Source organism: Acanthopagrus latus, chromosome 1 (genome assembly GCF_904848185.1).
Source record: "Acanthopagrus latus isolate v.2019 chromosome 1, fAcaLat1.1, whole genome shotgun sequence".
NCBI lineage: Eukaryota > Metazoa > Chordata > Actinopteri > Spariformes > Sparidae > Acanthopagrus > Acanthopagrus latus.
Window position 1 is genome coordinate 2,906,153 of NC_051039.1, and position 20,860 is coordinate 2,927,012.

The window sequence follows — 20,860 nt, forward strand, 5'->3', positions numbered from 1 at the left end:
GGAGAGGAGAGGAGAGGAGAGGAAACGAGAGGAGAGGAGAGGAGAGGAGAGGAGAGGAGAGGAGAGGAGAGGAGAGGAGAGGAGAAGAAACGAGAGGAGAGGAGAGGAAACGAGAGGAGAGGAGAGGAAACGAGAGGAGAGGAGAGGAAACGAGAGGAGAGGAGAGGAGAGGAAACGAGAGGAGAGGAAACGAGAGGAGAGGAAACGAGAGGAGCAGGAGGCGAGGACATGGAATGAAACAAAAGGAGAGAGGAGGAAACTAAAGGAAACGAGAGGAAATGGAACAGCCAGGTAAAATAGTTGGACACAGGACTCTGTGTGTGTGTGTGTGTGTGTGTGTGTGTGTGTGTGTGTGTCCTCTGCAGGTGTTTAAAACCTGCTGTCAGCCATTACAACATGTTACAATTCTAATAACTGGGTTTGGAACACAATATGAAAAACAATTTTAGGATTTTACTGTATTTCCGTTTTAGGGTCAAACTCATTTTCAGTGGCAGTTAGCAGTAGCTTGTTCCACTCGCCGCCGTCCTGCCAGTGGAGAAGAGTCGATCTCAGAATGAGACGTAACCTGGAGGACAGTTAAGGTGGAACGCTCCTAAAGCTTAGTTCCATATAAATGCACAGATAATCTGTTGTTTAGTCGCTAATGAAAAACAATATTGACCTTTAAGTTGAAAAAGGAGCCTCATATAAGAAACAATACTGAAATCAAAAGTCAAGAAAAGTCAGGTGAGATCTGGCGTGGATAGTTGTTGCTGGAAGACAGTAGTTCCACCTTAACTGTCCTCCAGGTTACGTCTCATTCTGAGATCGACTCTCCTCCACTGGCAGGATGGCGGCGAGCGGAACAAGCTACTGCTAACATGAGCTGTTCAGAAACTTTCTTTTTAGTGACTCTGTGTACACAAACAATGTTCTCAGTGCTGGTGTTCATGTGTAGAGACCCTGGTGATGCTACCAGCAAAGTTTCATGTTGTGTCCAGACTTCTTACTGTTTTAAAAACAGAGATTTTGATGCTATTGTAAAAGTGCCCGTAGCACTCCCATTGAAAATGAGTTTGACCTGAAAACGAAAATATGGTAAATCTTAAAAGTGCCTCTTTCATCGTAATTATGCTTTAACACAAAGGTTTGACTCGGGTACATTCACATAATAAGGTTGTATTTTGGTGAGAGTTTCACTTTATGATCACGTCAGTCAGGCTGTGTCGCCTCAGCCGTCACTGTGGAGTTACTGAGAGTCAATCATCAACTTTTAGAGCCGGAAATCAAACCATCGCGTGGGAGCAAACTTCCTGAATAAAGACCTTTTACATTAATGAACAATACGCCTGTAAAATACACAAAATCTAATTAAACTCTCTTGATATCTGACATTTTGTCTGTTTGACAGCACCTGAGGGACACGGCGGTCCCCACGAGCCTGACAAGGGCCGATATAGATGATCAATCCATCGATCAATGTCTTCACAGTGATATGTTACTGATACACTGCAGTGGGACTGTTCTCCATCCCTCCTCACCCATCAGCACGTGCATCGTGCTGACTTTATGTTTCACGAATCATTTATTATTATGTTATTTGTGGAACATTTACATTCTCTCTCACATCCTCACAGTCCTTTGGTCTCGTGTGTGATTGTGATTATTTCTTTGTTTCTAGTGTGTTTAAAAGGTCTCGTTCAGATTCAGGATATTTACATGGAACTTGAAAAAAAAAACAAGACAGATTTATCTATACTTTTATTTCCACATGATCACAATATCACTCAAGTTTCTGTGTCTTTCTCGCCTCCATCCAACCAGCTGTCACACGTTCGTCTGGGACGTGCATGTAAATGTATTCACTGTTTATATTAACGCAGTATTTGTGTGTATTGATTGAGTAGATTTGAGGCTTTAAAGCACTGTGGTCTTTTTGCTTCGCTCTCTAAACCAGCAGCCGTGCGAAAAATGGACACGTTGATGTTGTTTTTACTGGCGTGTCTGTAATTCAGACAAACTCAAACAAGAAACAGAGAATTTATTAGTTTTCTTTTTCTTTTTCTTTGTGATTTAATGAACCAATTTCCCCCCAGAGATCGAATACGTTTCCTCTTTTCATCTGAGTGTCGCCCGACATAAATTCCTCTGAATAAACTCAATGATACGGGTATTTTTAGCCAAATTGGACGCGTTGCTTCTCTTCATGCAGTTTGGAGATGAAACACCTCGGATATCCCTGTGTGCGATCAATCGTCGCCGGCAAATGCAGCCGACAATCAGCCAATCATTTTTCCATCGCTGTGTGTTCACGTGCGTGTGTGTGTGTGTTCGTCCTTTGTGTGCGGCGGCAGACCGTCAGTGTGAGAAGATGTGGAGGCTTTATTGGAATCGGGGGGTTGGGAAGGTGCTGCTGCCATGATTTTATCCTCCTTTAAAGACAGAGCAGACCAGAGGAGAGCAGAGGGGGGAAGGGGTAAAGATGGTGGTGCAGGAGGGCTGAAGGCGGGGGTGGGAGGCCGGTTGGATGGGTTGCAGAGGTGGAGGTGGGGGGATGCAGCAGTTTGCACCAGAGAGCAGACTGGAAGGGTGTGTGTGTGTGTGTGTGTTGGGGGAGGAGGGACTCCCTCAAAGCCGATGGGGGTATATATTATGTTTTATGGTTACGAGGGGACGAATAAATCACTGTTTCATTAAACGGCTTCAGTCTCAGAGCGCTGCCCCCCTCCCTCCACCCTTTTCTCTCCCTCCATCCTTCCTTACTTTGTCCTCCATCTTTCTCCTGCATCACTCCATCTAACTCTCTTCAGTCTCCTCTTGCCACCCCCCACTATCTTCTCTTCTCTTCTCTTCTCCCTCCATCTCTCCGCGAGCTGCCATCGGCCATCGACTCAGCCCGGACGCTAGACAGCCGTGACACGACGAGGTCAAAGGTCAGGGCAACAACAACAAGAGAAACCAGAGCCAGTGTCAAGGTTGAAGGGGAAGGAACGGAAGAGAAGGAAACAATGGAGGAGAAACAGCTCTTTATTTAAATAAATAGGAAAAAGAAAGAAGCACTACTCGCCGTCTGCTTTCAGGTGAGACGACACAAACCGAAACACTACCTGATTTTTTTTTTTCTTCCCTTTTTTTTTTGTTTGTTTTTGTGTGTAAAATTCCCATCAATGATGCGAGGTTGGTCTGGAAACTTTTTTTTTTTTTGGCAACTTAAAAACAAAGATTTCTCTCTACAGTCTACAGATGATACAGTGACAACATCCTCTTCAACATATAAAAATACTATGACAAAATCAAAAGCATTATAAGCTTAATGTATAATATATATTACAATCTGTTAGGCTGTTACTGTGTGTAGATGTATTGCAGTTATAATAATAATAATAACAATAATAAAAGCTACATTAGTTTGAATCTGATTCTTGACAACAACGCGGCTTTTATGGTAAAATTCAACTAAAACAAAAAACAAATAAAAACATGTTAAAAATTAATATCACGCACCTTTATTTTAGTTTCACATCCATATAAATAACATGTCATCATATATAAAAGCTACATTTTTTTTCTGTGTGGCATTTCTGTGAAGCGTTCGCCGGCTCGTCTGACAAATCGGAGAGGAAGCGTTTGATCCGAACAAACACGCTGCGTCGTCGTATAATGAAGCTCATTATCGGGGACAGCGTTCATGTTGTGGGAAGCATCTCACAGTGACAAACACACACACACACACACACACACACACACACACACACACACACAACTGCATTTCTACACTTGTAAGGACCCTAACCATCACAGCTAACACCAGCGTTTTCCTCTGTGCTATTTTACTTTATTCAAACACATTTTAATGTTTGAATAAAGGTTCATTCATTCTGTCATTCTACAGCAGAGGGTTGTACGCCAAAATTCAAAATGCTGCAGCTGCCTCATGCTACACAAGAAACACTTACACGCTTATTTTTGTTGAGGAAGAGTTAAGGAGTCTCACAGCCTGAGGAGTGAAGCTGCTCTGTAGTCTGGCGGTCCGGCAGCAGATGCTTCTGTATGTTTTGCCTGGTGGCAGCTGGGTGGACAGTGACTGTACTGACACCTTCAGTATGGTGGAAGCTTACTTCAATCTTACGACTTCCTTTCATGAACTAAATGTTACTTGCTGTAGAGTTTGGATTGGTTCCATATAAACTGCAGGCTGGACGATGCAGTCAGGACTGCAGCCTGGCACCGTTTCTATCTGCTTTCACTTCTTCATTAGAGAGTAAATTCAATAATAAACTCTTTAAACTGGTGTTTGTAGTTGCTAGAACTTAAACTGGAATGTGACTGTGCTGTGCTGGGGACGGGGAAGTTGTTTCCACTTTCAGCACTATGACCATGGTGTTCTATAAAACAGTCATATTAGTATCTGATAATATCAGATATTCTAGATATTTTTGAAGTGTTCTTGGCTGACAGCAAACATTTTTATCGATATGATGTATATTTTATCCCCCTAATTACAGAAAAGTTTGTCCTGTCAAAATCTGTACTATTGTAGTATTTACATTTTTACATAATGTCTACTCTTATCCTGCTTTTTCCAAAATGTACACGTTCATATTACTTGCTAATAAAAGTGTTATTTTATCAGCCTGTCATATCAGAGGAAATGTTAACATCCGGTGTTTTATCAGCAGATAATGATGTTACGGTGCATCCCTGTTAAAGATGTCGCTCCTTCAGGCTGTGAAAGATTATTACAATCCATTTTTATATTTGTTTTTTAGTGGCGACCTCTAGTGGCTGTAGTGATTATTACAGCAGCAAAAGAGGAGGTCAGGCAAAGTAATACATAGAGTGTATGTAGAGAGGAGGAGGAGGTCAAAGGAGCAGAGGGCAAATTATTAAGATACACAAAAAACACGTCGATCGTTCCTTCTTCCTTTTAATGTAACTATGTATCAATACACCAGCGATAACTGTATCCTGGTGTGTCCTTGATTTGCCCTTCTGTTTTGTGCTTTAACAACAGATTCACGTATAAGATGAAAATATGTTTTGTTAACGGCTTACCGCACTGCCCTCAAGCGTCCGAAACCTCCCAAATCTGGTGTTAAGACACATAAATGAGCCGATGTTTCGACATGAGGGTCTGACTTCAACTCAGAAATACTCTGCTCACCTAAAAGAGAGCTGTGAAGAAGCAGAGACGGACGAGATCTTTTCATTCTCGAGGTCTTTACAATCAGGTCCTCACAAAGATAGAAGTACACACTCTCTCTCTCACACACACACACACACACACACACACACTCCCACAGTGGGAACTGGGAGAACGAGCGTCTGCTGGGCAGCGATGGGAGTGTGTGCTGAGCGCTCTGCTGTCCCCTGTGAACTCCGTCACCTCTGACCTCCATGCTGTGTGCGGTGAGTCGGTGACCTTTTTATTTACACTGAATTACACCTTAAACTCAATGACGTGGGTTTATTTTACATTTCTGAGTTTTCTGTTGTAAGAAAATCTATCTTTTAATGAGTGTCATTAATTCAAAATGGACAAACCGCCCCCTCCCAAACCACAGCCTTCATCAAATTACTGTCTAAATTCAATTTTCAATTCAACCAGACATCCTGTATCATTACTCAGGTTATAAAGCCTGTTTTCATATTTCTGTCCTCCGGGTTGTGTCTTATATAATCTACAGCTTCCAGTATTTTCCAGTCTGAGAGGATTTCTGTGGCGACTATCAAGAAAGTCTCGTGGTAATGAGTTAGAACTGCCAGAGTCTCTGAGAGACTACGCTCATTTGACTGAATTTGAGAGGCTGATGACAGGCTGATGTTTTCGCCTTCAGCACATTACCTCTGCTGGTTACAGGACTGTGTTAATGCCTCGCACCTGCTGAATAACTTCAATTATTTAAAGCAGCGGCGGAGGAGAAACAGCAGTCACGTCTGCAGGAAACAATACTTCAAATGTCATTTTCTTTCACCTCCCTTTATCAGACTGACACACCTCAGTGCTGCTGTGAAGTCTGACAGGCCTGACAGGTTTCACATTTCAGATTAAAAAAAAAATAAAAAATTAACACTAAGCAACCTTCCATTTCATAAACGAGTCCCCGGCTTTAATTAGTACCTTTATTCTGTGCGACAGGTCGCTGCTGACCGTCGTGAGCTGTGAGGAAATCAAGAGCAGCACTTTCACCGGCCACACATCCGAGAGAGACACATACAAAAAGGCATACGGAGGCTTTTTCAACACACGAGTATTAAAAATGAGCTGGAGTTAGGTAGTTAGCGCAGGGCTCTCCTGCTGCAGGTGAAGAGGAGGAGGAGGAAGATGATGATGAGGTTGACTCGTTGATTTCATGATTCGAGAGGGAAGAACTGTCTTATGTTACAAAACGTCGTCTGTGTGCCGGAGCACAAAAACAAACACCAAAACGTCAGTTTATCAGTGAGAGAATCCCTACAGTGTGTGTATCTCTTTAGCTTGGTGTGTGTTGTGTGTTGTGTGTTGTGTGTGTGTGTGTGTGTGTGTACCATCACTCCCACAGTACTACACACAGTCCTTGCAACCACACTCCACAGGCTTCTCCACGTCCTGCGTGAATGAGGTCCCGTCGTCGCATTCGAAGGCGAGCCGCCGGCGTCGGACTCTCAGCGGGGCGCAGCAGGAAGCGGCGGTGGCGCCCGGCTCAGTTCCCGCCTGGCACCGACCCCGACATTCGACCCAGGAAAAAGGCTTGGACGTCTGGCAGAGGACGGTGCCGCGCTGCAGGCGGTGGTAATCTCTCACCGGCTCGCCACGACACGGAGACTCTGTGGAGGTGAAACACAGGGCGCTTAACAGACAACCTCAACAGTTAAAGGGTCAGTTCACCCAAATAATAAATAACCACACATGCCTGCTCACCACCAGGCTTCTCTAATCACACAAACAATTTCTGAATCATTTGCTGAACAAAACAACAGTCAGAAAAAGTTCCAGAGACAATGTGTTGAATTAAAGAAACATTTTCTCATTAAAGGAACGCTGACAGTGACGTCTGTGGAGTGGAAATATGTTTTGCAGTGTCAGTTAGCTTTGACCACAAATGTCCTTCAGAGGGAGACGTTTTACTCTGATACTCTGAGTACACGTCAGAGCCTGTAGACGTTGAATCATGAAGTATCTGAAAGTCTCCTGGAGGAAACAATGAGTGGACCTTTGCCCCCCCGTCTTCACCCTGATCCCTCGCCTGTATCCTCACCGATATCACAGCTCTCTCCGGTGTATCCCTGCTCACAGACGCAGCGCTGTCCGTCTGCTGTCTCCTCACACCGGCCGTGCAAACACTGCGGACTCTGGCACGAACCCTCCGGCTCCCCCCGCAGGTTACACAACGCTCCGTGATATCCCTCCTCGCAGTCGCAGCGGTACGTCTGCGCGTCCAACGCCACGCACACACCCTTCACACACCTGGATAAAAAAACAGAGGGCCAACATTAAAAAGTGTCACGTTACTATTGCCAGAAAAAACATGTTTGGAAAGTGGACACATTTCCAAGTGGAGTGCATGATCAGGTGAACAAACCACACTCACTTGCTGCCTTCACACACATTGACACCAGTTGCCATGGTGACAACATCCGCTCCAGTGAGGCCTCCTGTTATTGGCTGGTCACAGTGCTGTCCAGTCCAACCCGGCTGGCAGTGACACTGAGGACCCTGTGAAAGACAACATGTTTACTGCCTCCATAATGTAAAAAAAAAAAAAAATCGATCTTCACCTCGTCCGTCTCTTTTATTCTGTGTCCCTCAAAGTTTTCCTACTTGAGCAATAACATATAGAGAGAATGAAGAGCTTTTACAGACAAGCCTGTTTGCTGCGACAACAATAACATCCAAGTGTTCTTCACATCCTGAAAGAGAGCTCAGCGATGGGAACAAGTAAACATGGAGGTCAATTAAAACAAGGTTCAGGAATCAATTAAACAACAAAAAAATTTCAGTCTGTGACACAAGAAAAATACATTTAAGAAAAGAGAATACACTGTTACCTCTGCAGGGGAGGGTGAGTGTTCGTCTGTGTCCGTTTGTCGCTGAGTTGGTTTGTCACAAGGTTTAAATAAAAACTACTGAACGAATTTGGACAAACCTTAGATTGAGGATGGGTCTCAGCCCAGAGTAGACTCCACTGACTTTTGTTAATATCATGTGAATGAAGTCGGATGGAAAGATGTTTTTCAGTTTGAGCTTCATCGACAGAAAACATTTGTAACCCTTACAGCGACACTAAACAGGCCGCTGTATGTTGGCTGACTGGTTCCTACCTGGGCACCGTTGGGCTGGCAGATGCCGTGCAGACAGTAGAGTTTGCGGCAGGCCTGACAGCCCGGCACCACGCCTGGCTTCATGTGGCTGCGGGTGAAGTCCTGCAGCTCGTGGTTGATGTAGAGGTTCCTGATGCAGCCGTGGAAACTGGACATGTTGAGGGTCTGAGATGAGAGACCCAGAGAGACCGGCATCACCTCCTCCGGCATACCTGCAGAGACGGGCAGAACGCTGACGGATGTTTTTCTCCACTCTGTCTCAGTTCAGGTGTGTTTACCCTGCTGCTGCCTCGCTGCTCTCACCTCCTACGTACAGAGGCGCCTCCCCCGTCGCCGGCTGGCTCCGGCCCTGGCTGTCCAGAGTGGTCGGCTCTCCTCCGTCCACAGACAGGTTCACCATCCGGTTGAAGGTCACCAGCTCGACTGTGTGAAACTGCCCGTCGTTCACCGTCTCAGTGCTGCACGGAACATAAAGTTGTCATACTGAGTTGACACTGCAAGAACTTAAACTCATACTTAATATTACCATCTCCTAACCTCTTAACCACTTTCGATTCTGTTTCTATTTTGTACTACTGCTATAATTATTTGTCCTGTCATTGTTCGCCTCTTTTTTTATTCTATATTTCAGGATATTGTCATGTTGTTCCTAGTTTTTGTCACACTACAGTGTCACTATTCCGTGTTTATGCACCAACAAAAAATATTTAAAGAGCAGAAGAAAAATGCCTCTCCTTTCTTGGGTAGAATATCAGCATGTTCAACAGTTTTTTATTCTTTTTAACTGTCATAAGCTCGCCAAAAATAACTCCCAAGTACAAGTTTTACAGTCATGTACACAGCAATTAGAGTGAAGCAGTCATGGGAAATTAAATTCTAAGATCTAAGGCTGCTTCCAACTGTGCTCTTACAGACATTTATAAAAAAAAAAAAAAAATGTTTAAAAAGAAAATGTAGAGGACGGCAAATGAAAGAAAATGTAATCAGATGCCAAAAAAAACCCAACTAATAACTGTGTTGCAGCTAAAAAAAAAAAAAATCATCAAATTGTGTGATGTGAAATAAAAATTGAACCCTCAATAATTGTGCTGTTTATTTTCCACTTCCTTTCACTTAATTGAGCCTGATGTTGTGTTCAGGTTCATGTTTGCAGGTTTCTTGTTGGGGATGCTGGTCATCAGTCGGCACCCATCAGTCAGTGAGTGTTAGCCCAGAAGATGATGCTGACATTTTTCTATCCCGCCTACAAAGGTCTGAGTGTCGACTGCTTCTCCGAACAGCCGTTTAATGAACAACGAGAACCTGGATGAATCACTGAAGATGAGCCCAGATGTTCAGAACAGGTTCAGTGGATGAGTTCTGCTGTAACACAGTATTCAAAGTATTCATCACATCGCGATATTTCTTGTTTTCTTCATCTTTTCTCTTTTCAGATGATTTTTAATGCTCTGAACCCCTCCTCACTGTGTTGCTGCTTATCACACAATTAGCCTCAGTGTGTGTGTGTGTGTGTGTGTGTGTGTGTGTGTGTCTGAGCCTCGTCCTCCTTAACAGTAAACCATCCAAACATTCAAGCACTCGACACCTGATCAAGTGGACACTCAGCCTCGAGTGTCCTCTTGCTGAGTCTGTGATTAAAGCCGAATAACCGCGCTGACGACGTCGTCCGTCCACATTCCCAAACGCTGCAGGACTCACTCTGAGCAGCAACACCGGCCGTGCGTTAACCAGTTTGAGAGGCGTTGCTGGGCTACAGAGAGCTGAGAGGCTGCGGAGGGCCAGACGGGAGTCCAGTGTATCGCTCGGCTCAACCAGCACTCAGCTTTCAAAATGTGGGGATGAGAAGACACTAATTAACCTGCAGCTGCTGGCTGGAGCCACGTGGTTAACTGTGATGTTGAACCTGTTGAGCTGGTCAGGTCGCACAGAAATTATACAGCATGACTCAGCTCTCACAATTATTTCTGATTTAGTCCAGACAAATGGGGGCTTTTTGTCATGGACCTGCACCTTCACACCTGCTGCAGGTTAATGGCATGCCTGTGTATGAATCAATATCTTCAGGTTTCTCTAAGAGCTCTGTTTTTTTGTAAGGCTGGAAATAAGATTCAAATGTGAACAGCAGTGTGTAATGGAGGCACTGCTGATTAAAATGCAGAGTGCTTTTGGCTGGATGATTTTTGCTTCAGGTAGGAAACATTTCTGGTAGCAGAATTTATTTGCCAAGCTTTGGAGACAGGTCAGACCAAACATTTGTACTGAATTTAAATGTTTGACCACTGCTACTGCACACTTAGTCCTCAGAGAGTGTTAGAGGAGACCTTTTGTGCCTCTTCATTTTCATTTCTCTTTCATCCAGTTAGTTATAAAGGCTCTCTGCATGTAAAAGGTCTTGAAGTTGACAGGGTCCACACCAACGGGAGCTTGGCGTGTCAGTTCCTGACATCACGACATCACCATGTCAGATATTAATCATGAAGCTAACTGGAAGCTGAAAACACGACAGAGCCGACTGGAGACACATCGAGCCGTGCTGGCTCAGGTGGGCGTGAGCTGACCAATCAGAGCGCAGTCAGGAGGGGGGCGGGCCTCAGAGAGAGCGTTTCCAATAGACGGAATTTCAAGAGTCAAAGATTTTGTCAAACTTACATTGACATCAGGCTTAGAGTTATAGGCAGAAAGATTCATTTAAAGAAAAAGGAAAAAATAAATGCTTTAAGTCGTGTCTACCTGTAGATAGCGGTGGCTGGCTGGTTCCCGGGATCATACGTAACCCTGACGTGACCCTGATGGAGCTCCACGGCGATCGGCTCGTTGTCTCCATTATAGAGCAGAATACCGTTTTCCTCTGCTGTGGACACCTGAGACACACGCAGACATGTAAAGATACACCGATCAGAGTTTGTGTGTCTGTTTCTGCTGATAGTCGATGTCTATGATGTCATCAACGTGCGACCCCGTCACCTCACCTGCAGTGTGATGTTGGCTTGAGGCCAGTTCTTGATGTCTTGCAGCTGAACGTAAGAGTCTCTGTCCACGAAGTTAACACTGACCAACTTCTCGCAGCTCTGACCCTCAAAGCCCGGCAGGCACTGACAGACCGCAGTCCCCGTCTTCTCCACACAGGGGGCGCTGTTCTGACACTGAGCCAGCTGGCAGGGTGACGGAGGAGGAAGGCCCACCTCACAAAACTCACCACTAAGGGGAAAAGTCCACGAGCATGTGAACGTGTGGATAAGATTACAGCAATTACAATTAATTGTATTTTGATATTTGTGTAACTTAATGTTACTTAAAATGATGTTTTCTGGACCGCTAACCCAGACAGTGTTCACGTCCCCAGGTAGAGTATCTACAATGTTCCTTGAGCTCCCAGTATTCCCATGATTCCCAGTACCTGTATCCCTGTGGACAGACGCAGCTGTAGCCGTCCAGATGGTCGACGCACTGAGCTCCGTTCTGACAGCGGTGGTCCACACATTCATCATAATCTATACCGCAGACTGGCCCCACCCAACCTGGAATACACACACACCTGGAACACACACACACACACACACACACACACACACACACACACACACACACACACACACACACACACACACATATACACAACTTAACACATGGTGTAGGGTTAGCGGGAGTCAACAAAAACCTCAGCAAAATGTACCTTCGTATGTGTTTCTATGTGTGTGTTTGTATTTTTAATCTCATCTGGGATCTGAAACTTTGCTGAGCCTGGCAGTGATAAAGTGTGTGTGTGTGTGTGTGTGCATGTGTGCGTGTGTGTGTCACCTGAGGCCGGTAGGAGTGCTGATGCAGGTGGACTGGTGCTGACAGGGGTTTCTACCTGGAGAACACACGTCCTCCACTTCCTCACAAAACAGACCTGTGAACCAGAGGAGGGAAACACGGATCATGAGACAGTTCAAGCTGCAGGTTTTAACTTTCAGACCATTTCTCCTCCCGACAGCATCATCACAGATCAGCTACCAACTACATCACTTTTTCTAAATCAAGATGTATATTAAATGTATTCATGGTTATTGTTTCCTGATGAAAGGAGGCAGTATGTTGGTGTCACACCTGTATAGTTAGGAGGACACAAACAGGTGTAGTTGCCAACTCCGTCCACACAGGTGGCGCCGTTCTCACACCCGTGGTCCTGACAGTCGTCCACGTTCACCTCGCAGAAAGTGCCGTGGAAACCGAACGCACACGCACAGCTGAAAAGCAGAGACGCAGTGAAACAACACGGCTGATGAAAATCTATTGAACTCCAGTTCACCGACGAGGTCATGTTTGAAATTTTTATCCACGTTATGTTTCGTCACGAATGCCGGATACCTTGAATAGAATGAGAGATTTCCTGACTTTGAAATGTGTGAAATAAGACATGTTATACAGTTTATCTTAAAGTTACTAAGCTACATTAGCTTTCATCTCATCGAACTGAGAGTGACACGACTTCTCTGATTACTTTTAAGCCTGAAACACATCGGGCCAACTGTCGGCCGTCTGAAGCGTTTGGGGAGACTCGGACGGGATCGGGAACAAATCTGTTGGGTGTGTTCAGCTGCGTTGGAAGCTTTTGGAACCGCGTGGACGTCGTCTGCTCAGATTCAACTTGCAAAGTCAGAGAACGCTGGCTGTTGCCCGTCTGAGCCATTGGATACTCTGTGTGGTTGTGTGCTAGATGAATGACCATTCTGATTTGCGGTATGCTAGTGAATCGGCGCAGTGTGTGGGAGGGGCGGAAAACTCTGTGTGCTTTGTGTTTCTCGTTGCTATTTCTTCAGCCGTTCTGCTAGCATTGCTAAAACCAGCAAGAATAACGGCGAGATAAAGTAATGGACATGACCAGCAGCCCTCCCAGACGTGTTTCCTTGAGTTGTTACAGGTTCGGGTATCTGTACAGGCAGGATTACTGCTGGGATGTCAAATAATGTAGCAGGGTTTACAACATTTTATGCACATACATTCAAAAAATCCGTCTCACCTGAAGCCTCTGGTCTGCTCGTCACTGAGGCAGACTCCTCCGTTGGTGCAGGGATTACTGACACAAGCATCGACTGGAGTCTCGCAGTATTTACCCTGAAACATCACACACACACACACACACACACACACACACACACACACGAACGCCAGATATAATTTTGACAAGCATGCGATGTTAGATCAGGTCGACGAGGAATTTGATGGGATTATCAGAGACAGATGTGGGCTCAAAATAATCACTGACAACACACACACACACACACACACACACACACACACACAAAACTGGATCAGTGGTTTTAAACATTTGGCACAGGGTTTGTAAATGGATTGTTGTGTGTTATGTCATGAGGCAAAAACAGACCAGCAAATTCACTAACTTGATCACGCGAGCCTCTCTGCACGCGCACGCACACACACACACACACACACAACAGAAAGACACACACACATACCGTGAAGCCGGTCTTGCAGGTACAGGTGAACAGCTGTGTGTGGTCCACTTTGCAGACACCCTGGTTCTGGCAGGGAGAGGCCATGCACGGGCTGCATTTGGCCTGAACAGACGCATCTACCGGACCTGGTGACACACACACACACACACACACACACACACACACACACACACACAAAGATATAAGTTATCAGGAGGATTACAAGAGATCTAACGGGAGGAGGCAACTGTAGATGTTGTGTTAAGTCGTGGGTTTCAGAAACAGAAGCAATGTTTGAGCTTAAATATGATGTTTGGTTGTGGTGGATCCTGGGAAAACATCAGTCAGGCAGCCAATACACAGAAAGAAAGAAACAACAAGGAGAAAGAAAAAACATGGGAAACGTCTCAGAAATTGACTTTTTTTTTTTCAAAGATCCAACTTTTATTAAATATAACTATTTCTGGTGTGAATATGAGCACAACCGAGTGCTAGTTTTACTGTTAATGAACCAGACAGATGTGTGACGGAGCCATGTTTGACAAAAGAAAAAGACTCGCTACGTCTTCTGTAGTTAGAGACAGAAGCACAACTCCTGTTTGCAGAAATCTTCATGTGAGATCAGAGAAAAATTTAATTGCAGCGAGGCAGTCGGGAGGAATTTTAATCTGCTTCAGCATTTGGATGTTTAAAAATGCAGAAATTAGCGCCTCTAATAATGCACACAGGGCCTGATCAAACTGCTACGAATGAAAAGTTCACACCACCTTCACATCACTCCCGTGTTTCCACAGCGTCTGAACGTGTTTTAGTTGTTATTACAGAAATCTATTAAAATTACTCACCTTGGAACTTTTCCTCTCAATGTTATTTCACAACTTTAATTTCATTAAGCTTTTTCATCAACACAAAAAGACGACTGTAAAACTCCCCAAGCACCAATTTGAAACACTGAATAAAAGATCAGTCTCTGAGCTGTCACACAGCTAAACTGTAACGCGTGCAGCAATTTTTTTTAGAAGTCGCACAATAAGTTGAGTGAAGATTGACAGAAATCCTTTTTATTGTCACTGCACAGTGTACAATGAACTTCTAGCAGCGTCTGAGTATTCACATGACATAAATAGATAAATATGTACAGTTTATTTTTTACATGTCACAATTATTCTGGCCAAAATGAATCTGATCAAGATATTATCCTGACAATCAACCAAAAATGTGTCAACAACCCTCGAAATGGCACTAAAACATACTGGAATCACTCTCAGATTCATCCATTTTCATTTGTGGGGGCGACAACGGGCAACTGTGGCAATTAAAAAGGAATGAGAAGGTTTCTGCGGCTGGTAGCTTATTCGTTATTTTATTTTTTTACTATACATTTTTCAGTTTTATCACTTTAACAAGTGTTACGTTTGACAGAAATACATCCATCAGTATGGGAGAGGAAAGTGCTGCCGAATAGAGTCAGAATAAGAGTCACTCCTGTTCTGCTTGGCCTCTTGGATATAATATTGAGTAAATAGGACTTGGTGAAGGGAAATCACACTGATCGAGCGACTACAGCAGGATGAGGGGAGGTGAACTCTGCTGATGTGTCTCGGTTCAGGTTCTGCGTCCTTCAGAGGAGCATTTGAATCTCATCGATTCTTGGTGATCACAGGCTGTCAAAGATGATGGACAGCGTTTACCTGGTGTCAAACTTTAAACGTAAAGATGCCGATCATATCATTATCACTACCTTGTTGCTGCCGTTTACAGTCACCCAGATGCAGATTTACAAAATACACTACAGAGGAATTTCCTGGGAGTATATACATGTTTATGGCATGAATCACTGTATATTTTATGGTTTGTAGCATGAGGGAGAAACACATTATCATAAAATGTTGTTAAAAAAAAATGAGAAAGGTAAATAAGAAATAACCTTGAAATTCAAATACAAAAGTCAACAAACAATGATAAAATCCATGACAAGATGAATGAAAACCACCAAATGCGTTGCGTTGTGTAAAAGAATATTATTTTTATTAAGCAGACGTTACGTAGCCTGACTAATCTGAGCGAAAACAGCAGCAGAGCTCCTTTCCCTGATCTCAGAGGGTGCAAAGGCACATAAGGAGGAAATCAATGATACATTTTAAAGCTAGGCCACTTAGTGCTTTTAAAGTAGTTCTAAAATAATTATGAAATCCAGCAGGGAGGGTGTAAACTGGCTCGCACAGGAGGAATGTGATTCAAGGTGCTTGTTATAACAGCAGCAGGAGTCGGGCGAAAGAGCTGGTGACTGGAGACTGGAGTAAAGTGCACTGCAGTGGTATGAAGTTAGCGTGAGCATCACTGGACGACTTCGACACCGAGATCACGAGCTGTTAGCTTCATGCTTTTGTAAAGCATCTTTATTGAGGATGCTTGGTGGAATTTTTCGAGCTCCAAATAAAATGACTGATGTTTATTATTTGCATTACAGTTCTGGAAGACGACAGCTGCAGCTCAGCCGCAGGGTTGGTGGTTTGATCCCCACTTTGGTCAAAGCTGGAGCCCAAATTGCTCTCGACGGTAAGCCCTGGACGTCGCATCGTGGCTCAGAGTGTGAATTGTTGTATAAGAAGCAAATTTAAAAGAGCTTTGGATAAAAGCACTACATAAATGCACGGATTTAACATTATATCAGTCAGGCAGACAAGGAGATTAGAAAATACTTTGGATTTATCTGATTTAAGTGGAACATAAAGCTGTGTATCATCCACGCAAAGAGTGATGGAGAAGTTTGAAGATATCGCAGATATCTGTATCAGAATCTGCACCGACTGACGAGAAGTAAAACATTAATTTAGGTAGTTTAGTAACAACGTAACAGAGCTGCTGCGGCTATAAAACGATTAGTCAATGAGTCGATTATAGAAAATGAATTCATCTGTTTTGATCATCGATTAATCGTGCCATTGTAGAGCAAAAGGATCATTGCTGATTGTAGTTTCTTTCATCTGAGCTTTTTGGTAATTCAAGACAGCAAATGAAGAGTTTTTTGTTTTTTGGACTGTTGGCTGGACATTTTACAGACTAAACGACTGATCGATCAATCATGAAAACGATCAGAATCATTTATGATAATAATCATCTGGCGACACTATTCATATTTCAACTTGCAAAAATGTCCTGCTCAGTTGTTGGTCATGATTATGTGCCAACCAAATTTAAGGATTACATATCAAAGACATCAGTTTATTAATTCATCTGGAATAATATCTACCGATACACTTTTAAAATCTCAAATATCAATAACATCATGAAATAAATCAAACGCGGACACTCGTTAAATAAGTAAATGCTGAATTTAAACGATCACAGCTCCCTCTTGATAACAAACCTAAATGACCAAATCTGCCTGAAAGCAGCCTAACAAAACATTTATGTAAAACAAACCAAATCAGCCAGCTAAATGAGTTTGTTTCATCTGCACTTCAGCTGTACTAATTTCATTACACGGTACCCAGAGTTCCCTCGCATCTTTGCAAACGTGAACATCAGGTTTCTCTGACCTCACACACGAATCTATCCTCACACATGTTCTCTGTCACTGCACATTAAAACAGACGCCTGTGAGTCTGAAACAAGAAAAACAGAGATCAACGCACACAGCAGGAGCCTCTCAGACGATGTGTGTTTACAGTAACACTTGACATTTAATTTATTTTAGCTTTTTTAAATTTTTTTTTACTTTGTTTAAAGACAGTGTGAGCTGCAGTGTTTTCAGCTGTGACATGTGTGTAGGAGTGAAAGCAGCCAACTCCGGATGAAGGTCACACGGATGGAAAAGCTTCCTTTTGTTAAATATCATCTTTGACGAAAGGACGGTGTGTGGGCGGTTGTTCTCTTAGATCATTTTACAATTTAAATGACTGAATCACGCTGAATTTAAACAGTCTATACCTGTGTATTTGTCACAGATCACTGGGGCTGCAGGAGATCATGTGTGAAGTGCTTTCAAATGGCATGTCAGGTCACTGCGATGAAAATACCTTTACTGAACAACAAAGCTGATGCAGAACAACTACAGCAGAGCTTTTGTTTCATGTGTTTGTGTGTTCAGGTGTCTTCCTGGCAGCTCACCCACACACTGGAACTTGTCGGCTGGAGTGGTGAGCAGCAGCTTGCCCTCCATACCGCGAGGCCCGGCACAGCGGGCGATACCGGGCTCCTTATAGCCGCTCTTCACCCAGTCTGAGAGCCAGAGCAGGCGACAGTCGCAGTACAGAGGGTTGGCTCCGATCGCTCTGACAGAAAGAAATACAGAAAGAGTCAACTCAGTGGCAGACAGGAGGGGGTTCTGGTTTAGAAAGAGAGGAAAGGGAAAGAGGTTAATTAATCATGGAGGTCAAGAGAAGAAGAAATTAGACAAGGAGACGGGACGGAGTAAAGAAAGGAGGGACAGAACAAAGGAGGAGGAGCTGAAGTAAGTAGATGGGAGGAAAGAGAGGAACTGACATGAAGGGGGGGAGACGGGGAAAAAGTAAAAGAAAGGTGAGAAAGGAAGGAGGGCTGGAAAGGAGGGGAATGAAAGGAGGTATGAAATAAGGGATACTGAAAGATTGGGAGAACCTGAAAAAGCAAAGAGGATGAGAAAGGTGAAAGGAAGTACAGAGAAATAAAAAGAAATAAAAGAAAGAGAGAAAAAATAAGAAAGAAAGAAAGACAAAGAACAAAGAACACCAAAAAGAAAAAGTTCTGCATTAACATCTTTGTACTAATGTTTAATGCCACATGGTGGAGCTCTCAGTCCTCACAGCTTTGCTCAGATAGACAGTGACACACACACACACACACACACACACACACACACACACACACACACACACACACACACACCACCTCTTCCAGGTCAGTAAGATTTGGTCTGGAATAAAGAATTAAAGCTTGATTCAGCATCTATTCATCACTTGAATCAAATCCTCCTGGACCGGCAATGTCAGCTTGATTGCTTCACAAAACCATGAAATATTGGATTTCTACGTTGCGTTTGATACACCATCAAACTCTACCTCGACAAATAAAAACAGCACCAGAGGAAGAACAAAAGCCAAAAGAAAGCAGCTCTGGGATCAGTTACCTGAGATCATTTTACAGCTCGAGTTATTATCCTGACTCAAAGTCGGCGGGATCCTATTTCAGAGCTGATGTCACGGCTCACAAGGCAAAAATAAAAATATCCCCTCCCTCCCTGCCTCCTCTCTTCACCTCCTGTTCACTCCTCTCCCCTCCTCCGGCTCTCCATCCATCTCTTCTCCCCCTCCATTCCTTATTCTCTCCATCCTCCACCATCCATCTCTCCTCTCCTCTCCCCCTTCCACACCGACTGCAGGTCCTCAGATTGACTCACATGGGTCACGCTTGACTGAGGATGATTATACTCTATATGAACACACACACATATGCACACACACACGTACACACACATACACACACACACACACGTTAGATCAATAGGCCCATGGGAAACAGTGGATCTCTGCTGCTAATTCAATTCACCAGCAGCCACTTGAATCCACTCACTCTCTGAGAACCGGCCTCTATCTGAGTGGAGCCTTGAAGGCAGGAACCACACACACACACACACACACACACACACACACACACAAACACACACACACACACACAGACCTCATTCTGTCAGCGAGGGCTGACCCTGCTGTCACGTGCACTCGGCTGCTGCTGTCATCATGCATGTACATGTGTGTATGCTGCATGTACATCTGAGTGCTTACAGGTGAGACAGGGAGGCCACGTCGCTGAAGATGCCCTGCTGCAGCTCCGAGATGTCGTTGCCATGGAGAGAGCTGAAAAGACGGAAGCAGCTGGGGGTCAAAAATCGGTCAACAGCGGTCAAACTGGAAAACTCTGAGAGCGCGGTGACTCTGACAGGTCTCAACCAGCTCGACAGCAGAGTCCAAATCAGACGATGCTTTATTAGAATAAAACGAAGTGGGGTGGCGGTGATGTGGGTGTGTGAGTGACACACATGTATGCTGTGAATGTGTGTGTGTGTGTGTGTGTGTGTGTGTGTGTGTGTGTGTGTGTGTGAGCTCACAGCAGTCTCAGGGAGCGTAGGCCACCCAGTGCCAGGGGAGGGATGCAGCGCAGGGAGTTGTAACTGAGGATTCTGCAGGAGGAGAAAACAACAACTTCAGCTCTGAGGTACCATCGATGTTTTCTTTCTGCTAACATGCACGGGTCAAACACTGAAGTCACTTTGTCAAACCTCTTCGAACAGGCAGCGGAACAGAAGCGTGTGTGAACCAAACTGCGAATCAATCTTCGTGATTGTAACTTTAGCTAAACGTCTACCCAGGTGTCCTCTCAGTTTTTCTCAGTTTTACGACTTTAACTTTCATCGTGTTTTTAGTTTGTAAAGATATAGAAAAACAAAGGAGACTGAAGCTAAATAAAGTAGCTGCGATTCAGATTCCTTGTTGTTCGTGTTTCTGAATGACAACTGTTGTCGGTGTCATGTTCTAACAAGCTTATTCTGAGAAACATTTTGGCCTCAGTGAGTTTTGAACTGTTTGGCTAAGATGCAGACTGCAAGAAGCGTTTTGAAAAAGTAACTTCCACGATGCAACAACTGTAAGAAATTAACGCACCGCACAGGCCTACGCCATACACACATATCTTACAGCTGACATGAAAGTGTGTGAAGTGTTCAATCAATCTGTTTCTGATTAATCATTATTTAAATCTTAAAGAGAAACTCTCACCAAAATGCAACCTAGGCTTTTTTTGTGTAGGTACCCGAGTCAAACTTGTAAAAGCATAATTACGAAGAAAGAGGCACTTTTCTGAGATCGACTCTTCTCCACTGGCAGGACGGCGGCGAGTGGAACAAGCTACTGCTAACATGAGCTGTTCAAAAACTTTCTTTTTAGTGACTCTGTGTACACAAACAATGTTCTCATGTTCTCTGCTGGTGTTCATGTGTAGAGACCCTGGTGATGCTACCAGCAAAGTTTCATGTTGTGTCGAGACTTCAGACTGTTTTAAAAATAGAGATTTTGATGCTGTCGTAAAAGTGCCCGTAGCACTCCCATTGAAAATGAGTTTGACCTGAAAACGAAAATACGGTGAATCTTAAAAGTGCCTCT

General features: G+C 44.0%; 1 protein-coding gene across 10 annotated transcripts in view; it reads right to left on the reverse strand.

Annotated features, from left to right (window-relative positions):
* Positions 1-6,091: 6,091 nt before the first annotated feature.
* LOC119018836 (slit homolog 1 protein-like) overlaps positions 6,092-20,860 on the reverse strand; it is a 56,216-nt gene continuing 41,447 nt past the window's right edge. For all 10 annotated transcript variants that reach the window (XM_037096893.1, XM_037096842.1, XM_037096861.1 and 7 more), the window contains 15 exons: positions 19,810-19,881; positions 19,487-19,558; positions 17,835-17,998; positions 13,743-13,867; positions 13,286-13,380; positions 12,373-12,512; positions 12,082-12,175; positions 11,681-11,818; positions 11,253-11,481; positions 11,014-11,144; positions 8,587-8,741; positions 8,284-8,495; positions 7,554-7,678; positions 7,221-7,429; positions 6,092-6,789 (listed from right to left, as the gene is read on the reverse strand). In XM_037096893.1, the coding sequence (XP_036952788.1) occupies positions 6,527-6,789; positions 7,221-7,429; positions 7,554-7,678; positions 8,284-8,495; positions 8,587-8,741; positions 11,014-11,144; positions 11,253-11,481; positions 11,681-11,818; positions 12,082-12,175; positions 12,373-12,512; positions 13,286-13,380; positions 13,743-13,867; positions 17,835-17,998; positions 19,487-19,558; positions 19,810-19,881 (2,224 nt within the window). In that variant the 3' untranslated portion in view covers positions 6,092-6,526. The remainder of the gene's footprint in view (positions 6,790-7,220; positions 7,430-7,553; positions 7,679-8,283; positions 8,496-8,586; positions 8,742-11,013; positions 11,145-11,252; positions 11,482-11,680; positions 11,819-12,081; positions 12,176-12,372; positions 12,513-13,285; positions 13,381-13,742; positions 13,868-17,834; positions 17,999-19,486; positions 19,559-19,809; positions 19,882-20,860) is intronic.